Here is a 23,134-nt window from a genome sequence, read left to right on the forward strand (position 1 = left end):
AGCAGCAGAGTTTTTCATGTGGGGTAAGCAAGACTCTTTGAGTCATGTCTCCAATGACCAAGTATTTATTATATTTATATTTATATTTATTTATTTTTCCCCACTTCTCAGCAAAAAAAGGGCAGTGAGGCACTGGCACAGGTTGTGCAGAGAGGTGATGGGAGAAACCCAAGGTCAGGCTGGATGGGGCTCTGACACTTGATGGAGCTGTGGGTGTCCCTGTTCAGTGCAGGGGCATGGGACCAGGTGGCCTTTAAGAGTCCCTTCCACCTCAAACCATTCTATGATTCTGTATTTGGTCAGTTCTCAAGAGATGAAGTCGAGAGCTGCATGCGATCCTGCTGGCTGTTCCTTTCCAGCGCTGGAGACAAAGGTGAAACTGAAAGCTGGACTTCAAACTGCCCAACCCACTGTTTGCAGAATGCAAAGTCTCGCTCAGCTGGAGGGCTGATAAGATGAGTGGGAAGGGCTGAGCAATAGCCCAGCCCAGGTGAGGCTCTTCCCACACTGGGGGCAGAGTCGAGGTCCAGGTGTGTGTGTTCAGGCTCACTGGGCAGCAGAAGGGTGGCGAATGGGTGATGCCGATGCTGGGCGGTGGGGCCATGGATGTGGTGAGTATAGAGTTGCTCCCTTTGCCACTTCCACAGCAGTGGGTGAGCCACAAGGAGAGCTTGCTGCTCTGTTTCCCACCATTAATATGTAGAGTTCCGGCTTGTGCCTCCGTCATCAGATTAGGTGGGTGTTCCCAATGCTGTGTCTGCTCTCTGTGAGACCGCGCAGGGATGTTTTCCTTCCCCAAAGCAGGGTGCCGAGGGGCTCCTGGTGCTGCTTTTAGTTTTCCAGTTGTGCTCTGAGATGAGCTACAGTTGCTTCATCTTAGTGTATTGGAATGTAGAGGTAGGTTATAATTTTTGCAATTGTTTGGAAGCCAGGGAGTTAATGAACAGTCAGTGCCTGCAGCGTGGGCATGGCTCCAGGTGTGTGGGCAGAAGGCAGTGCTGGTTATACACTGATTCATGGGAGCACCCCTAGTGATGGAGACAGGGGGGATGAAGGTAGCATGGGGGGCAAGTAGCCTTCCTCTTTGCTGCCCCACATCTCACAGGGTCCCTTTCCCTGGGTCCGTTGTTTTTATGAAAGGAGAAAGCCCAGAGCTCTTTTGGTCAGTCCTTGTGTCAGCGCAGAGCTTCAACTTCTGCTCCTTCAGAAAAATGTCCTTATTGAAACCCTAAGCTGGGCTTTATTCTGCTTCCTAGAATGATATTAATGCTAGAAGATTGTTTTATTTATAGGGAGAAAATATGGAAAGTTTAGCTGTTCCCTGACTCTGTAATGCTCAGTGCTTTCCGGCCAGGAAAAGTTTGTTTCCTTTTTGTTCTCTCCCTCTCTCAACTTGCATGCTCCTTTGCCAAGTGTGTTATTATTCCTGGTGAATTATTTGGCCAGATGTAGCAGTAATGCATACTGTGAGCCCTCTAATTTATTATCAGATTCTCCTCGCTTTGCCCACTTCTCTCATCCAAACTGTACAACTCCTCCCAGGGCTGGAAAGCACTCTGCAGAGACCTAGAAAACTCACTGCACCTCAGCTATGTGCAGAAATTGGGGATTGTAGGATCATGGAATGGCTTGGGTTGGAAGGGATCTCAGAGGTCATCCAGCCCCAACCACCCTGCTGTGGCTTGGTTGTCACATCAGATTAGGCTGCCCGTGGTGTCATCCAGCCTGGCTCTGGGCACCTTCAGGGATGGGGCACCCATAGGAATGCTGTAGGATGCATCAAGAAGTGATAGCTCTCCCTTAAACTAGCTGCTACGTGGAGGAAAGAGGAATAACAAATTGATAGAGGAAGGGGAACCTTGTTGCAATGAGTGCCTGGCCAAAAATCCCATTTTACAAGTTCTGTTGCTCACAGTGCTGGGCACAGGCACGTGGGTACTTTTTCCTTTCTGTTTTCTCTGTCTCCAAGGGCACGAGTGTGGAACTACATGTTACAGGAACAAAAGAAAACTGGTGAGGGGAGGTAAACAACGCTGAACTCTTCAACTGTGGCTCGAGCACGTGCAGAAGCTCGGTGCTATTGCATTAGGGCAACACGCCGCTTTATTTCCTGTCTGGAGTTGCACGTGTGGTTTGTTTTAAACCCTCTTCATCCTCCCTGAGCCTCTGAAAGCTCCCATTCCCCTTGGGCTCGCTGCTGTGTTATGTCTGAGCAGCTCACGCGGCATCGCGTTGCTGACCGCTAATATGAAATATAATTGGAGCAATTCAGCCCGCTCCCTTCCTCCCCCCCCCCCCAAGGGCTGGCTCTTTACATCATGCACTGCCCTGTGAAAGTAATAAAGTTAGTGAAAGGGGTCATTCAAGAGAAATTGTCAGTGTTTAATAAATCGCGCAATTAAATGCAATAAAATCTCAGTATTCTATTCATCTGTTCTGCCTTAACACTTAAGGCTGGGGCTTTTTTCAGAATAACGAAGTTCTGTCCTAGATAATTTTTTCCAATTTCCTCATTGGACAGGCCCTCACGAAGCCCTGCAGTCCTCCGTGCTGAACTGAGCTGCTGGAGTAGTGCACCTAATGTAATCATGGCATATAAAGTTATAGAGCAGTTCAAGGGCTTAAGTAGCTCATAAATTGTTCTTCATATTTTCTCCTTAGTTCAGTTTGTGGCTGAGTTTAAGCCACAGAATTGCAGGCAAAACCCACGGACTCCTTCCTGTAGAATGGGACAGCTGAAAGGAGGTTGTAGAGAGGTGGGGGTCTGCCTTTGCTCCTAGGTAACAGTGATAGGAAGAGTGGTGATGGCCTCAAGTTGCATGAGAAGTGGTTCAGGTTGAATCATGGGAAAAATGTATTCTCTAAAAGAGCACAGGCTGCCCAGAGTGGTGGTGGGGTCACCATCACTGGGGGTATTCAAGAAACATGGGGATGTGGCACTGAGAGACAGTCAATGGGCATGGTGGTGTGGGTTGGGTTTGGGGATTTTGGGGGTCTTTTCCAGCATCAATGGTTCTATGTTTGGGAAGAAGGGTGGGAGAAAATGCCCGTTACAGGCCATTTCAAAAGGTAGTGTCGTTGGTTAGTTACCTTATTTCAAAATCATATATGGCTGTGGAATTGGTGACTGTTTGAGAGAAGAATTGAGTGCCTTACCCCATGCTCATCACTGTGAGCAGAATACGTAGCCTCTTCTTCTCTGAAACAATCGCACAAGTTGCCTGTTGCTACTCTATAAGTGTCTGCTTTGTGCTTTCCTGTCTTTCCTTGCCCAGGAAGGTGTGACTGATTTCAGAGCCCTCCGAGCCAAATTTCAGCACGACTCCAGCCTTGCCACCAAGCCAGTGCAGCCCTGCCAGAAGCCCTGCCCCAGGTTGGAGTCCAGAGGTGATGGCATGCCCAACAGTAAGGCAGATGTGCTGGTACCCAGACCCCACAGTGAACCTCCCTGTCCTGCATCCCAGCCCTCTGCCATTGCCCAGAGGGCCAAGATGGGCCACGCAGATCCAAAGGAGCACAATGAAGAGCACAAAGGAAACATCTCGGTGAAAGGGCTGAGCTCTCCCAAAAGCAGTTCTCCAAAGTATCCAGTGTCCTATTGCACCGAGCAGCAAGCATCAGTCCAAGCTGGCCCTGAGGATGCTCCGCTCCTGAACTCTTTCCACCATGCACTACGGATGTGGCAGAACACTTTATCTGGTGGTGAGAAAGCAAGTACTGAACTGCCAGCCTTGCGGCCAATGAACCTCTACGTGCAGCCCAGACCAGGGCAGAGGGTGCTGCGTGCTCCTGCCACATCAAACGGCAGCAAGGTGCCTCCAGTTAGCAGCTATCCTACACCAGCCCCACCTGCCCAGGGGCTGGCTGCTGCCCAGGCAGCCCAGGGAGATGGGAAAGCTGCTGGGAGCTCTGTGGAAACTACATTGCAACCTCAATGCCAGAAAGGTAAATTTAGCTATAATTTTTATATATTATATGTGTGTGTATATATATACAGACAGATATAAGCATGTACAGGTGGTCAGAAACTCAACAGGTGGAACTGAAGGCTAGTAGAAGTTGGAACCCTCAAAGCACATGCTGAACTAGCCCATGGAAATGCTCCTGTTCTTCTCTGAGGTCCCAGAGATAAGGGAGGGTTCCTGGACTCTCCTGTTTTTGTTTTTTTTCAAAACCTTGCACTAAGAAATTGTTCAAATTCTGAGAGTAGAATAAAGGCTGAGAAAAGGGAGCATCTGTACAATCATAGAGTTGTTAAGGTTGGAGAAGAACTCTAAGCACAAGGCCCAACCTGTCCCCACCGTGCCCATTGACCTCGTCCCTCACTGCTGCATCTCCACGGCTCTTGAACACCTCCACAGATGGTGACTTCACCAATTCTCCAGGTTGAATCTGTAAAAATCTGCAGAAGTGGCCATTTATCTTTGCTCTTACACTGCAGTAGAATGGTAGGAGCCCTGTTGTGTAATGTGAGTGTGACCTTGGGATGAAGCAGTGATGGTGAGAGGCGTTTATGCAACAGCTAGCAGCACTGCAAGGAGGGGTAATTACTGCCTGTGTTTTTTCTCTGGAGCAGAGTCAAAGCCTCCCCACAGTCAGCTGGGAACAGGGACGCAGCTGGACAGCCCAGGCAGCAAACTACCCAAGATAAGACCTCTTCCTTCAGCTGCATCCCTGGGTCCTGCTCCTCGGAAGCCCTTGAGACCCCCGAAGGTTGATCTCAGCTCTTTCCGAAGCATGCTACCTTCAGTTCACAGACAAAATGAAACAAGTAAGAGATAACATAGAATCACAGAGGTTGGAGAAGACCTCTCAGATCACCAAGACTAAACCTAACCCACCTCACCATGTCCACTCTGTCCCCCAGTGCCACATCCCCACAGTTCTTGAACACTTCCAGGGATGGTGACCTTGCCACTCCTTAGGCAACCAACGCCCATGCATCACTGCTCTTTAGAGAAGAAATTTTTTCCTATTATGCAACCTGAACCTCCTCTGATGCAGCTTGAGGCTATTTCCAGTCATCCTATTGCTGTTACCTGAAAGCAGAAGCTGATCTCCACCTTGCTACAACTTCCTTTCAGGGACTTGTAGGGAGCCATAAGGTCTTTTTTTATTATTTTCAGCTCAGCGGTGGAAAATAAATTAAAATATGTGGTTTATTGATGTCTATTAGGCAAGTGGAAATATGAGGCTGTTATTCATTTCTCATATCTTCCTCAGACATGAAAGGGAGCCCATCAGTTGCAATGAAACGGGTTTTTGCCCCTGATTTGGGGAAAGGATCTAGTGTTCTGTGCTGGCTGGCTCACTCCATGCAGCTCTCCCCCAGCTGCAACTCCAACGTGCTGTGAACACCTTGTAGCTAGCTGTCACACTGCAGCACACTGATCTTATCACCCCATCTCAGTGCAAAATACCTGCACACAGCTGTGGGAAGGCACAATAAAATCAGTAGAAACCGGTCTGCTAATCCCCTGCTTGTGTTTTTAAATACAACTGAGGGCAACATCATTAAGTGTTCTAACAACAAGTGATGCGAAGTTTCAGTTTCCCATAATAAAACCCTATTGATGTAGGGTAATGGAATATTTTGGCCTGCTTATTAAGCAACTGAGTGCTGTTTCTTTATAGATAGAGGCTTAATCATAGCCAGATCTTCAGGCACAAATCTGGTGAATTCAAAGGGAGCTGTGTTTCTATGATGGGCTCAGCTAAAACGTCACTGGCTTTCCTGTGGCTGTGCTCACTGATCTGTGCTGAGCTTAGTAAAAATTAAAGGAAAAGAAAGAGGTTCTCACTGCAACTCTTTTCTAATGTACCTACCTTTTCTAAATGTGTAAACAGCACGGAGGAAAGTAGTTATTTCAGTGCCATCATTTGCATGCCCTATTGATATTGCTCAGTTATTGATCTCTGGAAGACCTGAAGTTGTTGCCTGGAAACGTGAAATAATGCCATTAGCACAGCCACATCCCCTGGCAATCCCATTTCATGCCTGTCCCTGTGTGCTGCCTCGAGGAAAGGCCTCTCTGTTTCTGCACGAGAGCAGTGTTGCCTCCGAGCACTAATCCTCCTTGTGTTTGTGTGCAGCTGCTGAGGAAGAGGATTACCTGATTCCCGAAAGGTGAGTGTATGGTGAGCATCCCCACCCCCTGGTGCTGCTGCAGTTTGCATTATGGCTCTGACTTATCATAGGGTGCTCCTGGTTCTGTCCCAAAAGAATCTCTGGTTCATAGGGAGGTATTCATGTTCCCATCGAATGCATGAATATACCGTGAAAATGAGAAACGGAGTGGCTGAACCGGAGCAATAAGTGCCAGATTCTTCAAACACCTTTGGTGTTTTCAGAACAAGGGGAAATGGCTTTAAGTTGAAGGAGTGAAGATTTAGGTTGGATGTCAAAGGGAACTTCTTTATTATGGGAGTAGTGAAGTTCTGGAACAGGCTACCCAGAAAGGTTGTGGATGCCCCATCCCTGGAGGTGTTCAAGGCCAGGTTGGATGGAGCCATGGGCAGCCTGGTCTCAAATGTGGAGGTTGGTGGCCCTGCCTATAGGGAGGGAGGGGGGGTTGGAGCTTCATGGTCCTTGATGTCCTTTCCAACCCAGGCCGTTCTGTGTTTCCCAAGCAATGAGCTATTGTGGCTAACAGCACATGAAGTTGTGCTCTTCAATCAGGGGATGTCCCCACCAGCCCTGACCTACGTTGTGACTAACTTTCAGTCTTTGCTTCTCAAGGGAGATCTGGTCAAAAAATAACCAGCCCTCTAGCTGTCATGCACCACAAGGAAGCTGTCCCAGTAATACATTACATCAAGATTAGCTATCTTGCTTGGGTACTTGTGATACGGTCTTTACAATAGGTCACTTGTTAAATATTAACCAGGTACGTGGTTTAATCGCATAGCAGCAAAATAATGGGAACAATTCTCATCCCTGAAGCCCAGAAGTGGGAGCCTCACCTGTAATAAAATCCCACTGAGACTCTGGTGCTGCCTCCTGGGCCAGCTGGTCCCAGGCTCCTTTCCCACGTTTGGGGATAAACACTGCTGTCAGCAATGCCAGGCAGGGACCCACCAGCCCACTCAATGCAGCCCAGCTGTATTATGGGTCTGGTGGAGGGCCAGGGTACCTATAAACATTGGTCTGGTCTTCAGCCAAGCTGCTGGGGAACTATTCTGCCCCAGGGCTGGGGTATTTATCTTTGCACCCATTCTAGAATGGTGCTAATTTGAATTGCCACAAGAGGGAAGAGGAAAAAAGGAAACTGAAGGGACGTGGGCTGGGGAGACAATGTTGAGCCTGTGTGGTGTATGCCATACTGGCATGCAGTCTGTCATTGGCTTTGGACAAGGATCTTTTATTTACTCTCTGATATTTGTTTTGTTTCCTGCCTAAGCAAGAAACATCCTGCTGAACAACACAACTGGGTTGCTATTTATTTTGAAGTAGCTGCAAGAGGTTTGAAAGATGCGGCACTCAGATTTCCTTGGGCTTTTTCTTCCCCTTCAACCTGAGGGATCGCTGTCGGCAGAAGACCATAATCCCAATGCAAAGTCCCCTGATGTGTTTTGAGCCCTATAACTACACCCCGTATTCATCAAGGAGAAGCAGTGCAGGGTCACAGGGAGGCTCAGCTGAGCCTTGCATTGATGCAGGTCTCCCTTCCCTCTGAGGAATTCCTGATTTCACTTTGCTGTTTTGTGGGCTCAGTATCAAAGCACTTGAAGTTCTCGTCCTTAAGATGAATAAATTTTTTTAGACTACTGAAAGGGCCAGGAAAAAAAAAAAAGAAACACCAACCCTGTTCTCTCTTTTATCTTGTCCTCTCAGCACTCAACGTGAAGAGCAGCATAATTACGAGAAAACCTTGATGTACCTGAATCAGTCTGAGGACACCACAACCTTGTGTGTCATTGAAGGTACTCTGCAATACAAGACTTTTAAAAGAATTACATGCTGTCTGGGCCACAGCCTTAAAAAGGGGAATAACATAGCTGCTTCGGCTTGGAAAAGCAGTTGAATGTTGGTTGGGGTGAGAAAAAATGACTCCCTTGGCTTGTGGACAGAGGGACTGGGGTACTGATCAAAAATAAATTTGGATTTTGGTTATGAGATGATTCTAGTATGGTAAAATTGCCATGAGGAGAATTAGTAAGATATTGCCTATGGGGAAGAGAAAGTAGAGAAGATAGTGAAGCAGACCTCCATTTTTTCTTGGGAATGGGTATTTTTACCATAAGGATCACTTCCATCTCCACCACTACTTTCTCCCAGTATAACAATCTCTATCAGGATTGCCACTGTTCTGTCTTTCATTTTTTAAAAAATCTTCTGCTTTTGGAGGTTGTTAGCTTTTGCCCTGTTCATTGTTTTAATCTACCATTAGAATGGCAGAAAAACAGCCTCCCTGGGGAAACTCACCATAGCCCTTTTGGGTTTGCCTCGAGGGCTATGAAAACTGTGGCCAGCCAAAATTGTTGCTTGCAATCCTCTGAACATAAGCCAAAGCTAAATAGCAAACTCAGGGACCACGGCTGGAGGGACCTTGTGAATCTGTGCCTGGATGCTGAGCATGGAATAAATCTGGGGTTTGCAACGTGATGTGCAGTCAATTAAAAACTAATACCTGTTCACAATTATCTTTTTTAGTACCTAAGGTAGAACCTCAAGAACACAAGGTGAGTCTCTTCACAGCCTGTTTTGGCATTCTAGGCTTGAGTATATTGTATGTACCTTCCTCAAAACTTTTGCTATTGGTATTTCCTCTATGCTGAGTGTTTCTGTATGTGTGCTGTCTGTGAAGACTCTCAAAGAATAAATAAGAAATTGCAGAGGGGACATGAAGATTAATGAGGTTTCCAAACACAGCTGGGAAGAGCGTCAGTCCCCTTGACTTCCTCTGCAAACGTGTCAGGAAGTGGTAAAGTCATCTGGACCTTGGTGGCAGACCAAGTAATTGTCAAGCACTGATATCAAGATCATAAATTTTGAGGGCAAAATCCACTGAATTTGCTCTGGAAGCTCCTGCCAAAGGCGAGCTGGTGCTGGTAATCCCTCTGTGAAGGCATAAAAGCAATGTTGAGCTTCCTGATCATGGAAGTGCACTTTGAGCTTTGGCTCATAAGTGAGGGCAACGTCTGTGGGGACAACCATATGGACTCTGGTCCTCTGCTGCATGGATGGCTTACTGCAAACTGCAGCTTGACTCTTCTCATGTTACCCTAGTTACAAAACCAGTGGTAGTGGAGGTGTCCTGCAGGATGATGCATTGCACAGGGCAGGAATTGTCTCCAGGGAAGCCCTTTGTGGCTGCACAGCTCACAGTGAGGAACTGGGCTGAGAGAGCATCACCTCATGCAGGAAGATGATTGGGTGTTGGTTCTGGTTCTGCTGAAAGGGGAAAAAACTGCTCTTTGGAAAATCTCAAACTCCACTTTCAAATGCTGACATGCAAAGCAATCAATTTGTCTAGGAAGCAGCACTGACTTCCAAATTCACTTATCTATGCATGATTTGCAGAGAGGTTCTGTGGCTCATCTGTAGCCTTGTTTTACAGAAGGTTGGAAAATCTTTATTTTCAAGTAATAAAAACCTCTCCCTCCTCTTCTGTAAGCTCTCCAACCTGTAATTGCTTTCGGCCTCATCCCTTGCACCACTACACTATTTCCATGCAGTTTGTCAATATGTATATCCTCTGTCTTGTAGAGTAGAGGAAACATCCTTGCCTGATGGCTGTTCCAAATGTAAAAGCTTTATGAGCTTTCTGAAGAAATATTTCTTTAAATAGTAAATGACAGTTTAGGTACCATGTAGAAGCTTGACTTGCCACAAAAAGCACAGGGGCTGAAGACTTTCTTCTTCTTTATTCTAGAAACAGAAGAATTTTCTCTTTGGTGAATCCAGGTAATTTCCTTTTCTTTCTCCTAAACTGCTTCTAACCCACAGCTAATCCAGGTTGAAGTTGGGATATTGTAACACCTGGGAAACAGATTGAAGTTTCAATACAATTTAGTGACCAGGAAAAGGATAAATTATCATGTCCTTTGGTGTCAGCACTCAAGACTTCTTAGCTTGTTTTCATTCTAAAACGTATCTGGAGGAAGCTGAGTCTCTTTCCTCTGGCAAAAAAAAAAAAATAAAATAAAATAAAAAAATCATATTGTCTTTTCACACTGAAACCTGAACTTTAGGAAGGGAGAGGTATGGAGCTCTCAAAATGGGAAACACAGTTCTAGCTCTGAAGCTGTAAGGCAAGGTCCACACCAAATGTCACCCTGCCAGTGACCTGTTTCAGACTCCTTGTGTTAATTATTGACACTGGTTGGAGGCTGCATCGCTGGTGGGACTTGAAGAAGCATGGGATAAAAGGGGGTTTTCCCATTTCAGTGGGAATCATTAAGATGCTGTGGGGAGAAAGATGTCACGTTCTGGTTCTCTTAATGTGTTCTCTAAATCACATGTAGCACGGCAGGAAGCAAGTCTTGAGAGCCAGGTATCACTGTGGGCACATGGATCTAGCTTGTCCATTGGTGCTATGAGAGAACAGTCATCTCAGCTTGTCTCTTCTTAAAAGAGTGATTGCTATTACCCTGAATAACCAGTGGCCAAATCCAAACCTAAGATTGGGATCTGCCCTGATGGTACCAAAGGTGTTTATGGGCACTTACATCACTAAAGGGAGAATGAGCTGCCTACTGTGACATGGTCATTAAGCAATCTGTGTGGCAGTGACTTCACTTAATGTCTCTGTTCTGACATCTCTCCCATTTCTGAAATTTGCAGTCCCAGAAGAGCTATAATAGAGGATGAGAAAGAAGGAAAAACAAGTCTTGAAAGAGAGAAACAGGAAGTGAAGAAGGTATTCAATTTATCATATTCTTGAGAACATATTATGTCCTCTCATTTTCTCCTTTTACCCTCTTTTGTTGATGAAGCAATTGAAATATTTGATTCTTTAACTACTTATTGTTTTGTTTTTTTTTAATCTCTTACTTTGTTTGCCCATTACTCAACCAGAACTGCCTAAATAGCATGTAATGCTGCCAGGAGTCACATATGGCTATTGGAAATCCCTCGTGGAAAGGGGGTGTGAAACCCTTCTAAGTCCACAGAAGGATATCTTATTTGCTTATATGTATGTTGTATTAACATATATCAGAAAACCGTATCTGAATACTCAATCAACTGAATCAGATGTCTGATCTCAGCCAGGTGGAAATGAATACATAATTCTCAGTGACCAAGCCAGGGAAGATGGCAGAGGTGGGATGAAGGCGTTGCATATGAGGCAGGATGTGACCAGTACCCCCCAAAGGTTGGCAAAAGACAGAGCAAAACCCTGTGAGTATCTCGTTTGGCTGTCGTGTGTTTCTTCAATGTTCAGTCCCATCTGTTGCCCAAATGTCTCTTCCATATGGGAAAAGATGTTAAAATTGAATGCAACTCTTGAACCAATTTAGTTAAACCAGGGCAAAAGGTTGCATGTGCATTTGTATTCTGGTCTGAATCATTTATTTTGGTTTTGCAAATAGCTTCCTAAGTTGGTTAACCATCTGCATAACTCAAATTGAGGTGTTTGTTTTCCTAACAGATTACCCTTATCCAAGGGAGCTGAAATCCACCTCCTCTGCTTCTCATAATTTATTGAGTCTCAGAAGAGCATTTGGCTGAGGCTTGTGGTGGAAGCACATGTGAGCACGTGGAGAGCCTGGCGTCTCCTCCTGTCCCTCATTAGGATGGAGTATGGTTGTTGTTCCAGCGAGTCTTCTTTTACAGTTATGGCATCTGACCTCAGTGTTCCCCTGTCGAGATGCTCTGAGGTTGGTGCACAGCTCTAGATGCTGAGCTGCACAGTCCAAGCCAGCCATGATTGTAAATGCTATTCCATAGCTTCAGGTAGAAGTGCACGGGCTGTATTCAGCAGTGGTCAGGCAGTGGAATGGGCAGCCCAGGGAGGTGGTGGAGTCACTGACCTTGGAGGTGTTCAAGGAACGTTTGGATGTTGTGTTCAGGAATATGGTTTAGTGAGAACTATTGGTGATGGGTGGATGGTTGGACTGGATGATCTTGCAGGTCTTTTCCAACCTTGGTGTTTCTGTGATTCTGCTAAGACTTGACTGCCCCTGCAAGATGTTAATGTGAAAGAGAGGTTTGCTATGCTGGGCAATGTGGACAGAGCAGAGGTGTGATGAAGAAGGTGCAAATTGGCTGTGGTTGTTATTGGTGTGGTTCTGGGGATTTATTTCATTTTTATTTTAAACTGCTTCACAGTAATTTGGTTGGGGTCTGTTTCTGTAAGCAATGTTGCTGGTTGGTTGACCTTGGATGGCTGGAAGCAGTTTCTGATGGGCAGTTTTTAAGAAGTGTTAATGGTAGGCCTCCTGCTATTGCTCCACCAGAAGCTGGCTCTGGGAACTTGTTTCCCCTCCCTTCATCCTTCTCACCTTCAAGGAGAATTGCTCTCTTAGTGGCTTGTTTGGCAGAAATTTCTGTGATTCACTAGAGCATTCTGTGGTGTTGCACGTTTCTGGTGAGACCTACTGTGTGCCCTTGTGTTCATCTAGAAACAGTATCTGCTATTATGTTTGTGGCTGCATTTCTACATTATTCTAACTCATTTAAATACGTCAAAGATTTATTATTGCCACTGAAAAAGTCCTTGAGGAATAAATCTTACCTAACCTCATGAGTTGCAGCTCTCATGCTTTGTTTCCATGGAATATCTCCTGGTGGAAGACTTTTCTGGGAGACTCTCCCTCCTCTTGTCCTTCCCAGCATATCTACAGGTATATTCTCAATGGATTGGCCCATTATTTGTCTCAGCATTGCTACCAACCATGCTAAGCTCTCCTACAATAATTTCTGCAAACATCCATTAATTCTCTCCTGGGATATTTTCAGCTGAGGAGCAACCTTCTCAAAGCTGCCATAACTGAGAATACCAATGGATATTTTATATTTCTTTAATATACTGCAAAACTTTTATCTTCAAGTTTTAAAATGTTAAATTTCTCTGAAGTCTTTTAAAGTTCTTCTGAAAGTAGTCCTGAGTAGTGGCTTTTGTGGGCTCCTAGAATGGAAAGTATACCTGAAAGCTCTCATTTACTGTGGCATCGCCTGTCAACCTTAACAGCTGCCCATGACCTGAGAGAAGTTGCACAGAAAAGCTCCTAAAGCAGAGGTCCTTTCTCATCTGCAGTGTACTATGGTGCTCCTGAACCAACCGAAGACAGACCAACCTCAAGACCAAACCATCATCAGCTCCTGCTGACCCCAGAGGATGTGTATGATGATGTTGAGGGACTTCAAGACAGACTGTGAGTATGGATCAACTCTTCACTAAAGCTGAAATGAAATGTCTTTTATAAATTGTGCTGCCATAAATACCCATGTAATACTTCTTTCTTGCCTTCAAGCAGCCATGCTTCAGATGCCTCAAGTCCATCTGCTTCAGACAGCAGTAAGTGTAGCACACGGGGCTGCTTTTAATTTGGATGGTGCCTGGGAGATGACGTGAATACCTCCATCTAACTTTCAACATCCATGATGTCTCCTCCTGGCCTGATAGCTTTGAATTCCCATTTAAACCAGTGGGGAGCAATGTTTGTATCTAGTGTGGAATTCATGTGAGCAACTTTGAAGCCTCTGTATGGGTAATATGTAAAGGCCTGGATGCATTTTACCCAGCAAAACTCACCTCATTGCTACCAAGTGTGACTTGTGATAATGGTCTGCCTTGGTTTTAAATTTCAGGAAGCAACTATGAGGAAACATATGAAGATGTTGAAACTGGGAGTGATAATCCAGCAAAAGAGAAGTAAGTTGCAGTTTACTAGCCTGAATTTCAAACTTGATCTTGAATGCCAAGTACTGGCTGGAAGCCTTATTTTCCTAATGCAACTGCAAGCAGTTGCTGTATGGGTGGATTTATTTCTCTTCTCTCCCTCTTTTCCCTTTGGCTGACATTTAGGAAACAACAGTTACCAAATTTATGTCCCTAAGCAGCAAGGCCTTCCTATGAGAGCCTGTAACGCTCTCCATCCAGTGAACCAATTCCTCTTCTAGAGCCCTACTTGCATGAAATACGCAGGGCAATCTGACCCTCCTCTTGCACAAAAAGGTTGTTCAGCTGTAACTGAAAAATGGCATCTCCTCACATGCCAAAATGCTCAAGAGACAAACAGAGGCATTGTCCTTGTAGAAGGGACAACAAATATTTTGGATCACAGACGATTGGAAAGCTGAAAGGAGCCCAGGTTGTGAGCTAATGCCCGCAGCTGGTATGTTCTATGTTACATGCAACCTGCTCCTTTTTACAGGGCTTCTTGTGATATTTGCTTCCAGAAGGTGTGTTATAAAAGCAATGAGTTTAGCAGCCTCAGGTTTATATGTTGCCAGGGTTTCCTTAGTGGATTAAGAGGTGAAACTTGAAGTTAGTTGTGTTTTCACTTATTTGCTCTGTGAGGTTCCCTACCCTTGCAGATTTCCTGCGTCCCTTTGAACGAAATAGAGACAGCCTCTGGGAATGGCACATGGGCTGCTGATGCTGCACACAATTACTGTGAGTGCATCTGGTGGCTGTGTTCTAAGGAGTAGCGTGGGAGGAATAATAAGGTGTTTCTGTACATCTGCTTCTCCCCTATGAATGTGGGACTCGTACTGGTGTGCATCTGGATTTGAATCTAGTGTGCACCAGAGAAGGGGGGGGGAAACTATAGGAAACTTGAAACCCTGAAGGTGATGGGGCAGTTATTAAAAGGTGACAGCATCACTTCTCCACAGATGATAATTCTTGGGGAAATGGAGGAGCAATGCATCTTGCTGGAGCTTGCAAAGGAATTTTACAAGAGAGCTGGGGCTGGGACCAAGTTCACAGAGTTCAGAACTCAGTATCTGAACCCCCCAAACCACTCTTAATGAAATTTTTACATACATATAAAATGTTTTTAATAGTACTTGTGCGTGGATAATGACCCCATGTGAGGATCTTGGTTCTGTGTTTCTCTTTCCATTGAAAATCACTACAGATTTGCAACCTCTCGTAAGCTTGAGAGAGAAATGCATGCGGTGGAATGTCTGCATGAAGGGTGTAGGAAAGAAATATGTGATGAGGAGGGACATAGAACAACATTCTAGATGTCCTCCTTTAATGTGAGCTGTGGTTGGCCAGGAATTTTTTCTCCTTTTCATTGTGAATTTTTTAACTCCAAATACATCTGGGTCAGAAAAGGACAGGAACAGACTTCACCTCTTCTGTATTTCAGCTCCTGTTATCATTGAAAAATTTGAAGCCAAACAAAAGATTTGATCTTGGACATTATAATTGATCGCCTTTTCCTTCATCTTTATCCATCCCGTTGGAGCCATTGTTCATCCTCATTATGCTGTTAGGCTTAAAATGTATTGCTGGAGGAGGTTCTGAGCTTCAAGTTCTCAAGGGATATGAGTGTTGCAGTTCACATACTTCAGAGCCTCTTTAATTAAAAATCTTTTCTATTTTGGACAGAGCAGAAAAACAAAAGAGATTTGGAAAGCTGTTTAAGATAGAAAAATTGAAACTGAAAAATACCAGGTTCAAGGAAAACTTAAGGTAAGCAGGCTTTGGTTGCTCAGCCTTTTCCCCCCTCTAAATCTGAGCCATTGTATCTGCAGTAATTTGAGAGCAGGAATAAGGAGCATAGCTTTACCTGTGAAACGACACTCAAACTGCTTCTGTCAACTCATGGAGATTTGTTTCGGCAGATGTGGCCAATGGTCCATCTATGTGGCTTCCTTTATGTCAGAAACCTGCAGAAGCTGGTCTGACAGCAGCATCCCCTGGCACAGCTTCACAACTTAAGATCCTCATGTCTCTCTTTTGACAAATACTGTTGGTGTCAGGGACCCTGTGCATCCAGAAGCGTTCTGCATTGCTTTAGCAGCAAGCATGGTGTGCCACCAGTGTGTCAGTACTCATGGCATTCTGGGCAATGCTGATGTGAAAGCTGGTTTCTAACAGCCTCTTCCTCTATCTTCAGGTTGTTTTCCATGTCGGCGCCAAATTTAGGTAAGCAGCATACATGTCTGGCACTTGGGAATGTGTGTGTGGGGGGGGGGGGAAATGGTGAATTGCACAGTGGAAAAGATTTTATGCATTGTGCCTCTCTGAAAATAATGTGTCAGTGTTCATTTGAAGGCTTAATAGGGGATTGCACTGCCATTAAGAGTGGTTTTTGTTGGTGGTTTTGTTGTGTTTTGTTTTTTTTTTTTCTTCTTTTCTGAAAGGTCCTTCAGATTTTAATATATCCTGTGAGGCAACATGGGAAGCAGTCCTTGCTGAGCAAGAGCAGCTTTCTGCAAAGTTTCAGTGCTTTCCAGGCAGTAACTGCCCATTGAAGGGACTATCATGCCTTCTGTAAATGGGGTGGGGATACCAACTGTCCCATGCACAAGCCTGGGGATGGCGATAGAGTGAACATCCCACATCCCTGGGGTGGGAACTCTGGGATAGTGCAGCTGGGGCTTTGAAAACCCAAGCACCCTGCCTTGTGCTGGAGTCGTGGCCTGTCTTTGGAGCTGTGGGGTCTTCCTTTTGCATTGCCTTTACCCCCTTGAGTTGAGTGACTTGCAGCACCCTCAGTTCTCTTCTGCAATAAATAGCTTTGAGTGCTGGATCCAGAATTACCTTCCCAATAACATTTTCTGCTGCCTTTGGGTGCCAGCAGATGTCTCCCAGGAGGACATGGTGTACGACGATGCTGAGACCGAGCAAAAAGACCCCAGGTGAGGAGGGCTTCTACCAGCACTGGTCAAGGAGATGAGTTTTCTGGGGACCCTACAGTGCTATGAGGGTCAGGAGCAGGTCAGGACCCTCTCCTCTGGAGACAGTCCAGATGCACTCTGCTTGTGTGTTTAATTTGGCAAGAAACATCCCCCCCAAATGCTTCTTTGACATTACATAGTGCCAGAGATGTGAAAAGGAGTGAGATGCTCACTGCCACACGGCAAAGTTGGGATCGTTTTTCTAAGGAAGGAAAAGCCCAGCTCCCAGTGCTGATAATCAGCGAAGTCCTGGCGAGCTCCTTGTCAGAAAAATTGCTGTTAATGGAAACAGCATGTCTCGTGCCTGGCTGCCAGATGATGGTGGAGGCAGTGTGTGCCTCTACAAAGCGAGCTCATGTTTGCATCTGGGTGGGAGCTGGGAGGAGGCAGGGAAAAATCATGGCTTTGTACAGCCTGAGTTTGGGGAGGGGATGCGTCCTGCTTGCAAAACCTGAATTAGTGCAGTGCTTTTCCCTCCCTCCTCTCAGAGAGAAGGATGACAAGTGCAAAACGTGGATGCCAAAATTCCTGATGGCAAAAGAAGTGAAGGACCGACGGAGGAGCAGTGACGACGTGGAAAGGTCTTTATGGGTGTTATATGTTTCTCCCATGTTTAATGCTGTACTGAATCGTGCTGCGTTTCTCTGAAGCCATTTGCAGGAGCAGGATGCCTTTGCTTAAGCAAACATTTAGTATTTGGCTGCTGCTCCAAGGCCCTTTTAGGAAACTTCAGGAAGTATCCTGAATTCAGAATAAGCTCTTGGAGCTGTATGCAAGTGAGGGGTGCCTTGTGGGTCTTATGCTGGAGCTGTACCTGTTCTTCCCACTTAGCTGAGACAATAGGGTGTAATTGCTGTGCATTGGGCTGCTTTGTTGGTGTGCTCAGTTCCATTCCCCTTCCACTTTTCCCTTGATCAAATATTCAGTCTTCAATCACGATCAACTGTTGCCATTTTGGCAAGACCCTTCGTTTTAGAAGACCCCCCTACAGTCTGCATGTCCCCTTGCCCTTAATTTAAAGTATTGAATTCTTTTCAATTTTATTGTTCCCAGCCAGAATTACCACATTGCCTCTTGTTGTACTATTTGGGCCTGAAAACAAGCAAAACCAAGACTTTTTGTTACTGGTGCTGCAAAGACTCTCATAGGAAGCAGGCAATTTCATTTCCCTTTTAGATCAGATAAATATGCACTGCAGCTGAGGTTTTTTTTGTGACCCGGTCCCTGGGACTTCAAACACATAGAAGTCAGTGATATATTTTCTGGGTTCTTACCACAGAGTTCCTGTGTGGGGCTGCTGAAACACTGCTTGTTGTGTAGCATAGGACTGTGTGTATGGTTGTACAGAGCACCAGGAAGCTGATGCGATTTCATCAGCTCCTTACAGAGCACAGGTTCTCTAGCCTGAGTCTGCCAATGGCAAATCTCTTAACAGCTTAGAAATCCTTGATTTCATCTCTTGCTTCCTCTTCCTCTTAAAATTTAGAGCATGAAAGTTAGCCAACTCTGTCTTATTTACTGCAAGTTGCTTTTTCTCCCTCCCATCTTAGTTTTAAAATGAATGCCACAGCTGTAAATCTGTGTATAGATCAGAAAGAGTGGCATCTCCATCTCCATGGCATTTGCTCCCCTTCACATAGTTTTAAGAGCCAATTTTAATTTTACAGTGCCACATAAAATTCTGCTTTGGTTATATCCTGCTCCACGAGCTAAAAAAGCAACAGAAATAGGCAGGACTTTTGAACCCCTCTTCATAAATGGCTCACGATAAAGGTTACCTGGGGACCCTTTGTGTCTGAGTATAAATAAAAACAGAACAAGATGAATTGTTGGGGGCAAACTCAATTGTCTATGAAAACTCAACTGATTTGGAAACCTTGATGAAGTGTTTATTTGTTCTCATGCCATTTACAGGGAGCATGCTTGGTCCAAAAGCTGATACCAAATGGCTCAAGTTATGCTCACCACCACGTTTGAGTCACTTACTGACCCCTTTATGAAAAACAGTGATATGAGTGGTGTGCTTTGCTCTCATAAGCGTTCATTGCAGAAAAGCCTGGAGCAAGGCTTCGGGTTGCATTTCTCACTGTTTCCCAGTACCAGGGATTATTTAAACAATGCTCAGAAGTGTGTGTTTCTCTCTCTTGGTGCAGAAGTATCTTTAAATTCAAGAAGAGCAATGCAGAAAAAAATAAGATGGAAAATGAAGAGAAGATATTTAGAGAAACATTTCTGGTACGTGTCTGTTTTTGCGCACTTGCTGTGCCAGAGGAGGATGAAGGATTAAGAGAAGCATGGTGAAAATTTGTCTTTATTTACACTGGCAGAGATATCCAACTAGCCTGCTGCATCATCTCCTCATCAAGGATCTCCATCAGCGATGTTGCCAGGCTTTTCATAGAACCATAGAATGGTTTGAGATGGAAAGGACCCTTAGAGGCCACCTAGCCCAACTCCCCTACAGTAAACAGGGGGCACCCTTGGCTCCATCAGGTGCTCAGAGCCCATACAGCCTGGGCTTGAGTGTCTCCAGTGATGGGGCAGGCACCACCTCTCTGTGCAGTGTGTTTCAGTGCCTCACTAGCCTTATTCTAAAAAACCTCTTCCTTATATCCTATCCTAAACCTGCCCTCTTTCCATTTGAAGCCATTTTCCCCTTGTTCGATCACAACAGACCCCTCTTTTGCCCCAAGCAAAGCCTCACTACTTCACCCTTTCACTGCCCTTAGAGACATCGCATGTCAGTATGGAGTTACATCTGACCTTGTTCTCTGCCTACAGTATGACAAGGAGATCCGAGTCATCAACACAGCAACCGCTGCATGCTCCATCCCCAGCATGAGGAGAGCTGACCTCCCGCTCACAGCTGGAGAACAGCTGGATGTGATCGATGTCACCGAGGGCAGCGCAGTGATATGCCGCAATTCAGAGGGCAGATGTAAGTCTGTAGGAGCTCTCTGGCACAGGTAGTCAGTGTTCAACCTGGTTTTAAGGAGCAAATTGACTTGGTAAATAATATGACGTGCTTTGTGTTGAGCCACTGCTGCTATATTTGCTCAGGAATTTACTAATTTGCTGTTTTTCCCCCTTTTCTCAGATGGGTATGTCCTAGTGGAGTACTTGAACTTCAGGTAAACTTGGATTTTATTTATTGCAATGCGTTTTTTAAGGGCTCTTCCAACCTAAACCATTCGATGACTCTGATATTTTCTTCTTCTTCTATATGTGGATATTTGAGATATAGAGGAATGTGATTTAAACTTCCGAAGCCAGGGGAACGCTGATGTGGACAGTATTAAATGTTAAATACGTATTTCTTGGTTTAGTCTGTTATTACAGTCACATGGATTTGCAGTCATGACCTATATAGTTTGGAGATCTTTCACGGCCTTCAGATATGCCATATTAATTCATATCTGCTGCAAACACGATCCACTCCCTGTGCATCGCCTTGCCAAAACACATCCCTAAGCTCGCTGCTACAACAGCATTTCTTTGCATGCCCATGGCTGATTGCTACAAACGAACCTCTTATTGCCAAGGTGCCTGTTGGTATGAAATTTCTTTTTCTGACAGGCAGTACTGACGGCCCCGGAGCATCCCCAAAGTGCTGTTTCGAGCCTGGGAGAGCCCATGTTTGTCAATGTGGGGAGCTGATGCCTATGTAAATAAAGCTTTATTTTTTACACTTTCTGTGGTAAGCATGCAAGAGACACTTTCTTTTTTTCTTTTTTTCTTTTTTTTTGTTTTTTTTTTGTTTTGTTTTGTTTTGTTTTTGGCCTATTTTGAACGTTTTCTCTGATTTTTCTCAACATCAGTTACTTCTAGGGTTACTCTCTTTCTACCTCCCTGTTTACCTCTGGAATGGCTACGAAATTTGCATGAGGGGTCTTATGCAGTTTAGTTGCTCCATGTCCATCTTTTAGTGTCCTTTTTTAAGTGCTGGAATTACATGGTTTCCAATCACACAACATTGAGTTTCCTTTCATCTTGAAAGCATTGGGGCAACAGGTATTTATTACATTCTTGATGTATGAAGTACATAAAATAGTGGAAAAGTTGGCTAGTTCCTTTCCAAAATAAAAAAAAAAAAAGGGGGAGGGGGGAAAGAAATTAAAAAGTAAATAAAGCCTTCAGTAGAAATGTGCTTTATTTTTGCAAGCTAACATAGGCATCCAGGCCGTGTGAAGGCTGCCTTCTGGCTTCCCCACTGCACAGCAGCAGGTATGCACCCAACAGTTGTCCCTGTGTTCGGAATGCTGAGTGCTTGTTTTCAGAAAAAGGCTCCTAAAAGTAGGAGGAGAAATATAAACTGCCAATGGCTTCTCCTCGGCGTACCCAGTGAATGCCTTTTCAAAAGAAGAAAGGAAAAAAAAAAAAAATATAAAGTGAACTCTGAGTTTGTTTTCCAGTAAGGTTTTTACGTGGCTTTTGGCAGAAAGGGACATGAACATAGTTGTGCTATGCAGCCCCTCCCCAGCCCCCTATCGGTGCGCTCATAAATAACCCTGAAAATGTAGGTGGCTTAATTAGAAATTATTAAATGTTCCAGGCTTAAGAAAACATGGCAAAATAAAAACGCTGTTTGCCGCATGGCCATTTCAAAGCTGGCATCGAAGGCATCAGGAAAACAGAGCAAATATTTAACATTTACTTTCAAGTCTATACAGGCATTCTTATTTATTTTACCATGTGGTTACTATTAAGTGTATTGGCCTCCATCCATCCTTGAGAGAGAAAAAAAAAAAAGAAATAAAACAACCCCCTTCAAACATGCACAGCTTTGCACACTTGCCAGCCTAAATATTTAGATTTCTCCAGGGGAGATGGAGAGCTGGGGGGCTGAGGGGTGTGCTTGGCCACGGAGCTGCTGGGGATGTGTGTCCTTCTTCCCCAACCTCCCAGGGCCCTGTCCTGATAGTAACCAAGTAGATGTTAGCTCCCTGGGGGGCTCTCCTCCATGATCATGTTTAGAGCTGATCCCCTTGGGAAAACTCCTGATTGCTTTTTCGCCCTCATCTCCCCATCCAATGCTACCTCTGTAAATGATGCTGCATGTGCTGCAAGTCTCTTCCCTCGTGGTGAAGCACAAACATTTGCATTGGTGTTGGCTGCAGCCAGCAGTTTGCTTGTCACAAGGAAGCCTTGCAATGCACTCATGCTGTTTTTCTTCATGGATGGATTCCAGCACACGTACGGAGAGAAATCACTTGATATGGGTTGACTTAAGACAATACCAAACGCTTTGCAGTCAGCAATTTGGATTAGATTTCCTTGATTAAACCACAGATTGGATATACTTAGGTCAAGATGCTGTTTAGGAAATTGAAGTCTTCCTTTTTTTTTTTTTTTTTTAATAGCCTTGCTAATCTATCCTCAACAAATCGAAACTTAAAGTAATTTGCGTGTGCAATGTAAACCCTGCTCCTCAACATCCCTTCTCAAAATGAAAATCACCATGCTAACATTTCCAATTTGCTCAATCCAAGGGAGAACTGGAATTTCATCAAGCTGGTTGTAGCAAAAAATTGTGATTAGAGAAGTGTGCAGATAGGGATGATGCTGGAATGCTTGCTGCAGCTTTGTGCTTTAATGGGATTTGCATCCCTTTGCATCACAGGCATACATGAACAAGCCCTAAATCATCTTCCAAGTTCTTTTTTTTCTATAATGAAGGATTATTTTTGCAAAACATCTTTAAAATATTTCAGTGCTATGTAGTCAGGTCCATCAGCTCCACTGGATGCATGCTAAAACTGAAGAAACCTTTGGGCCTGGCTCAGGATGTGTATTCTGGCTCAGAGAAGCTGCTTTTGTTACGCTTGTATGTATTTTAACTCTCTTTCCTGTCCTTTTGTCCAGCTCCATTAGTTGAAAGAATTGAGTACTTTTGTCTTTTTTTTATCTCTGAGTTTATTAAAGTGCAAATGTCAACCACAGAGACAGCTATCACATGCAGTGTAGTACACTGAGAACCACTTTCCACACCATCAAGAGAAGGTAAAAGGCTTCTTTGTGATTATCTAACGCACAGTTACTTGTACAAAGGACAAAACTGAACCCAGGCTCTGTGCCCTTCCACCATGGCTATAGCTAGACATAAGTGTCAATTTCAATGACTTGATCAACAACACTTTCCCTATCAGCTGAGAAAGTGCTGAGAAAGATGGAGGAGTCATAGACTTTAGTATTTTTCTGAGCTTCATATCAGTGATATGTCTGAAGAGACGTCGCTGCTCGGAGCTTTTACAGTTCAGTATCTTAACAGAAGAAAAATCATAAATGCTCTTTGTAGTACAAACAACCTAAACATTGCAACGGGCCAATCTG

General features: G+C 44.7%; 1 protein-coding gene across 3 annotated transcripts; it reads left to right on the top strand.

The window, feature by feature from the left end:
• Nucleotides 1-496: 496 nt before the first annotated feature.
• FYB2 (FYN binding protein 2) lies at nt 497-22,153 on the top strand. Of its 3 annotated transcripts, none has more exons than XM_048944960.1 (20): nt 497-611; nt 3,276-3,945; nt 4,574-4,771; nt 6,094-6,127; nt 7,835-7,923; nt 8,654-8,682; nt 9,876-9,907; nt 10,787-10,862; nt 11,212-11,344; nt 13,203-13,320; nt 13,420-13,463; nt 13,757-13,820; nt 15,510-15,593; nt 16,021-16,049; nt 16,705-16,765; nt 17,293-17,385; nt 18,958-19,039; nt 19,586-19,742; nt 19,902-19,935; nt 20,381-22,153. In XM_048944960.1, exons 1-20 carry the CDS (start codon nt 579-581, stop codon nt 20,388-20,390), a joined length of 2,070 nt encoding a protein of 689 aa, XP_048800917.1. In that variant the 5' UTR covers nt 497-578; the 3' UTR covers nt 20,391-22,153. The 3 variants fall into 3 exon arrangements, with proteins under 3 accessions (XP_048800917.1, XP_048800918.1, XP_048800919.1); XM_048944961.1 differs by lacking the exon at nt 497-611 and adding an exon at nt 636-735; XM_048944962.1 differs by lacking the exon at nt 497-611 and adding an exon at nt 1,992-2,023.
• The last annotated feature ends 981 nt before the right edge of the window (nt 22,154-23,134 follow it).

The sequence above is a fragment of the Lagopus muta genome, chromosome 5, assembly GCF_023343835.1.
Source record: "Lagopus muta isolate bLagMut1 chromosome 5, bLagMut1 primary, whole genome shotgun sequence".
NCBI lineage: Eukaryota > Metazoa > Chordata > Aves > Galliformes > Phasianidae > Lagopus > Lagopus muta.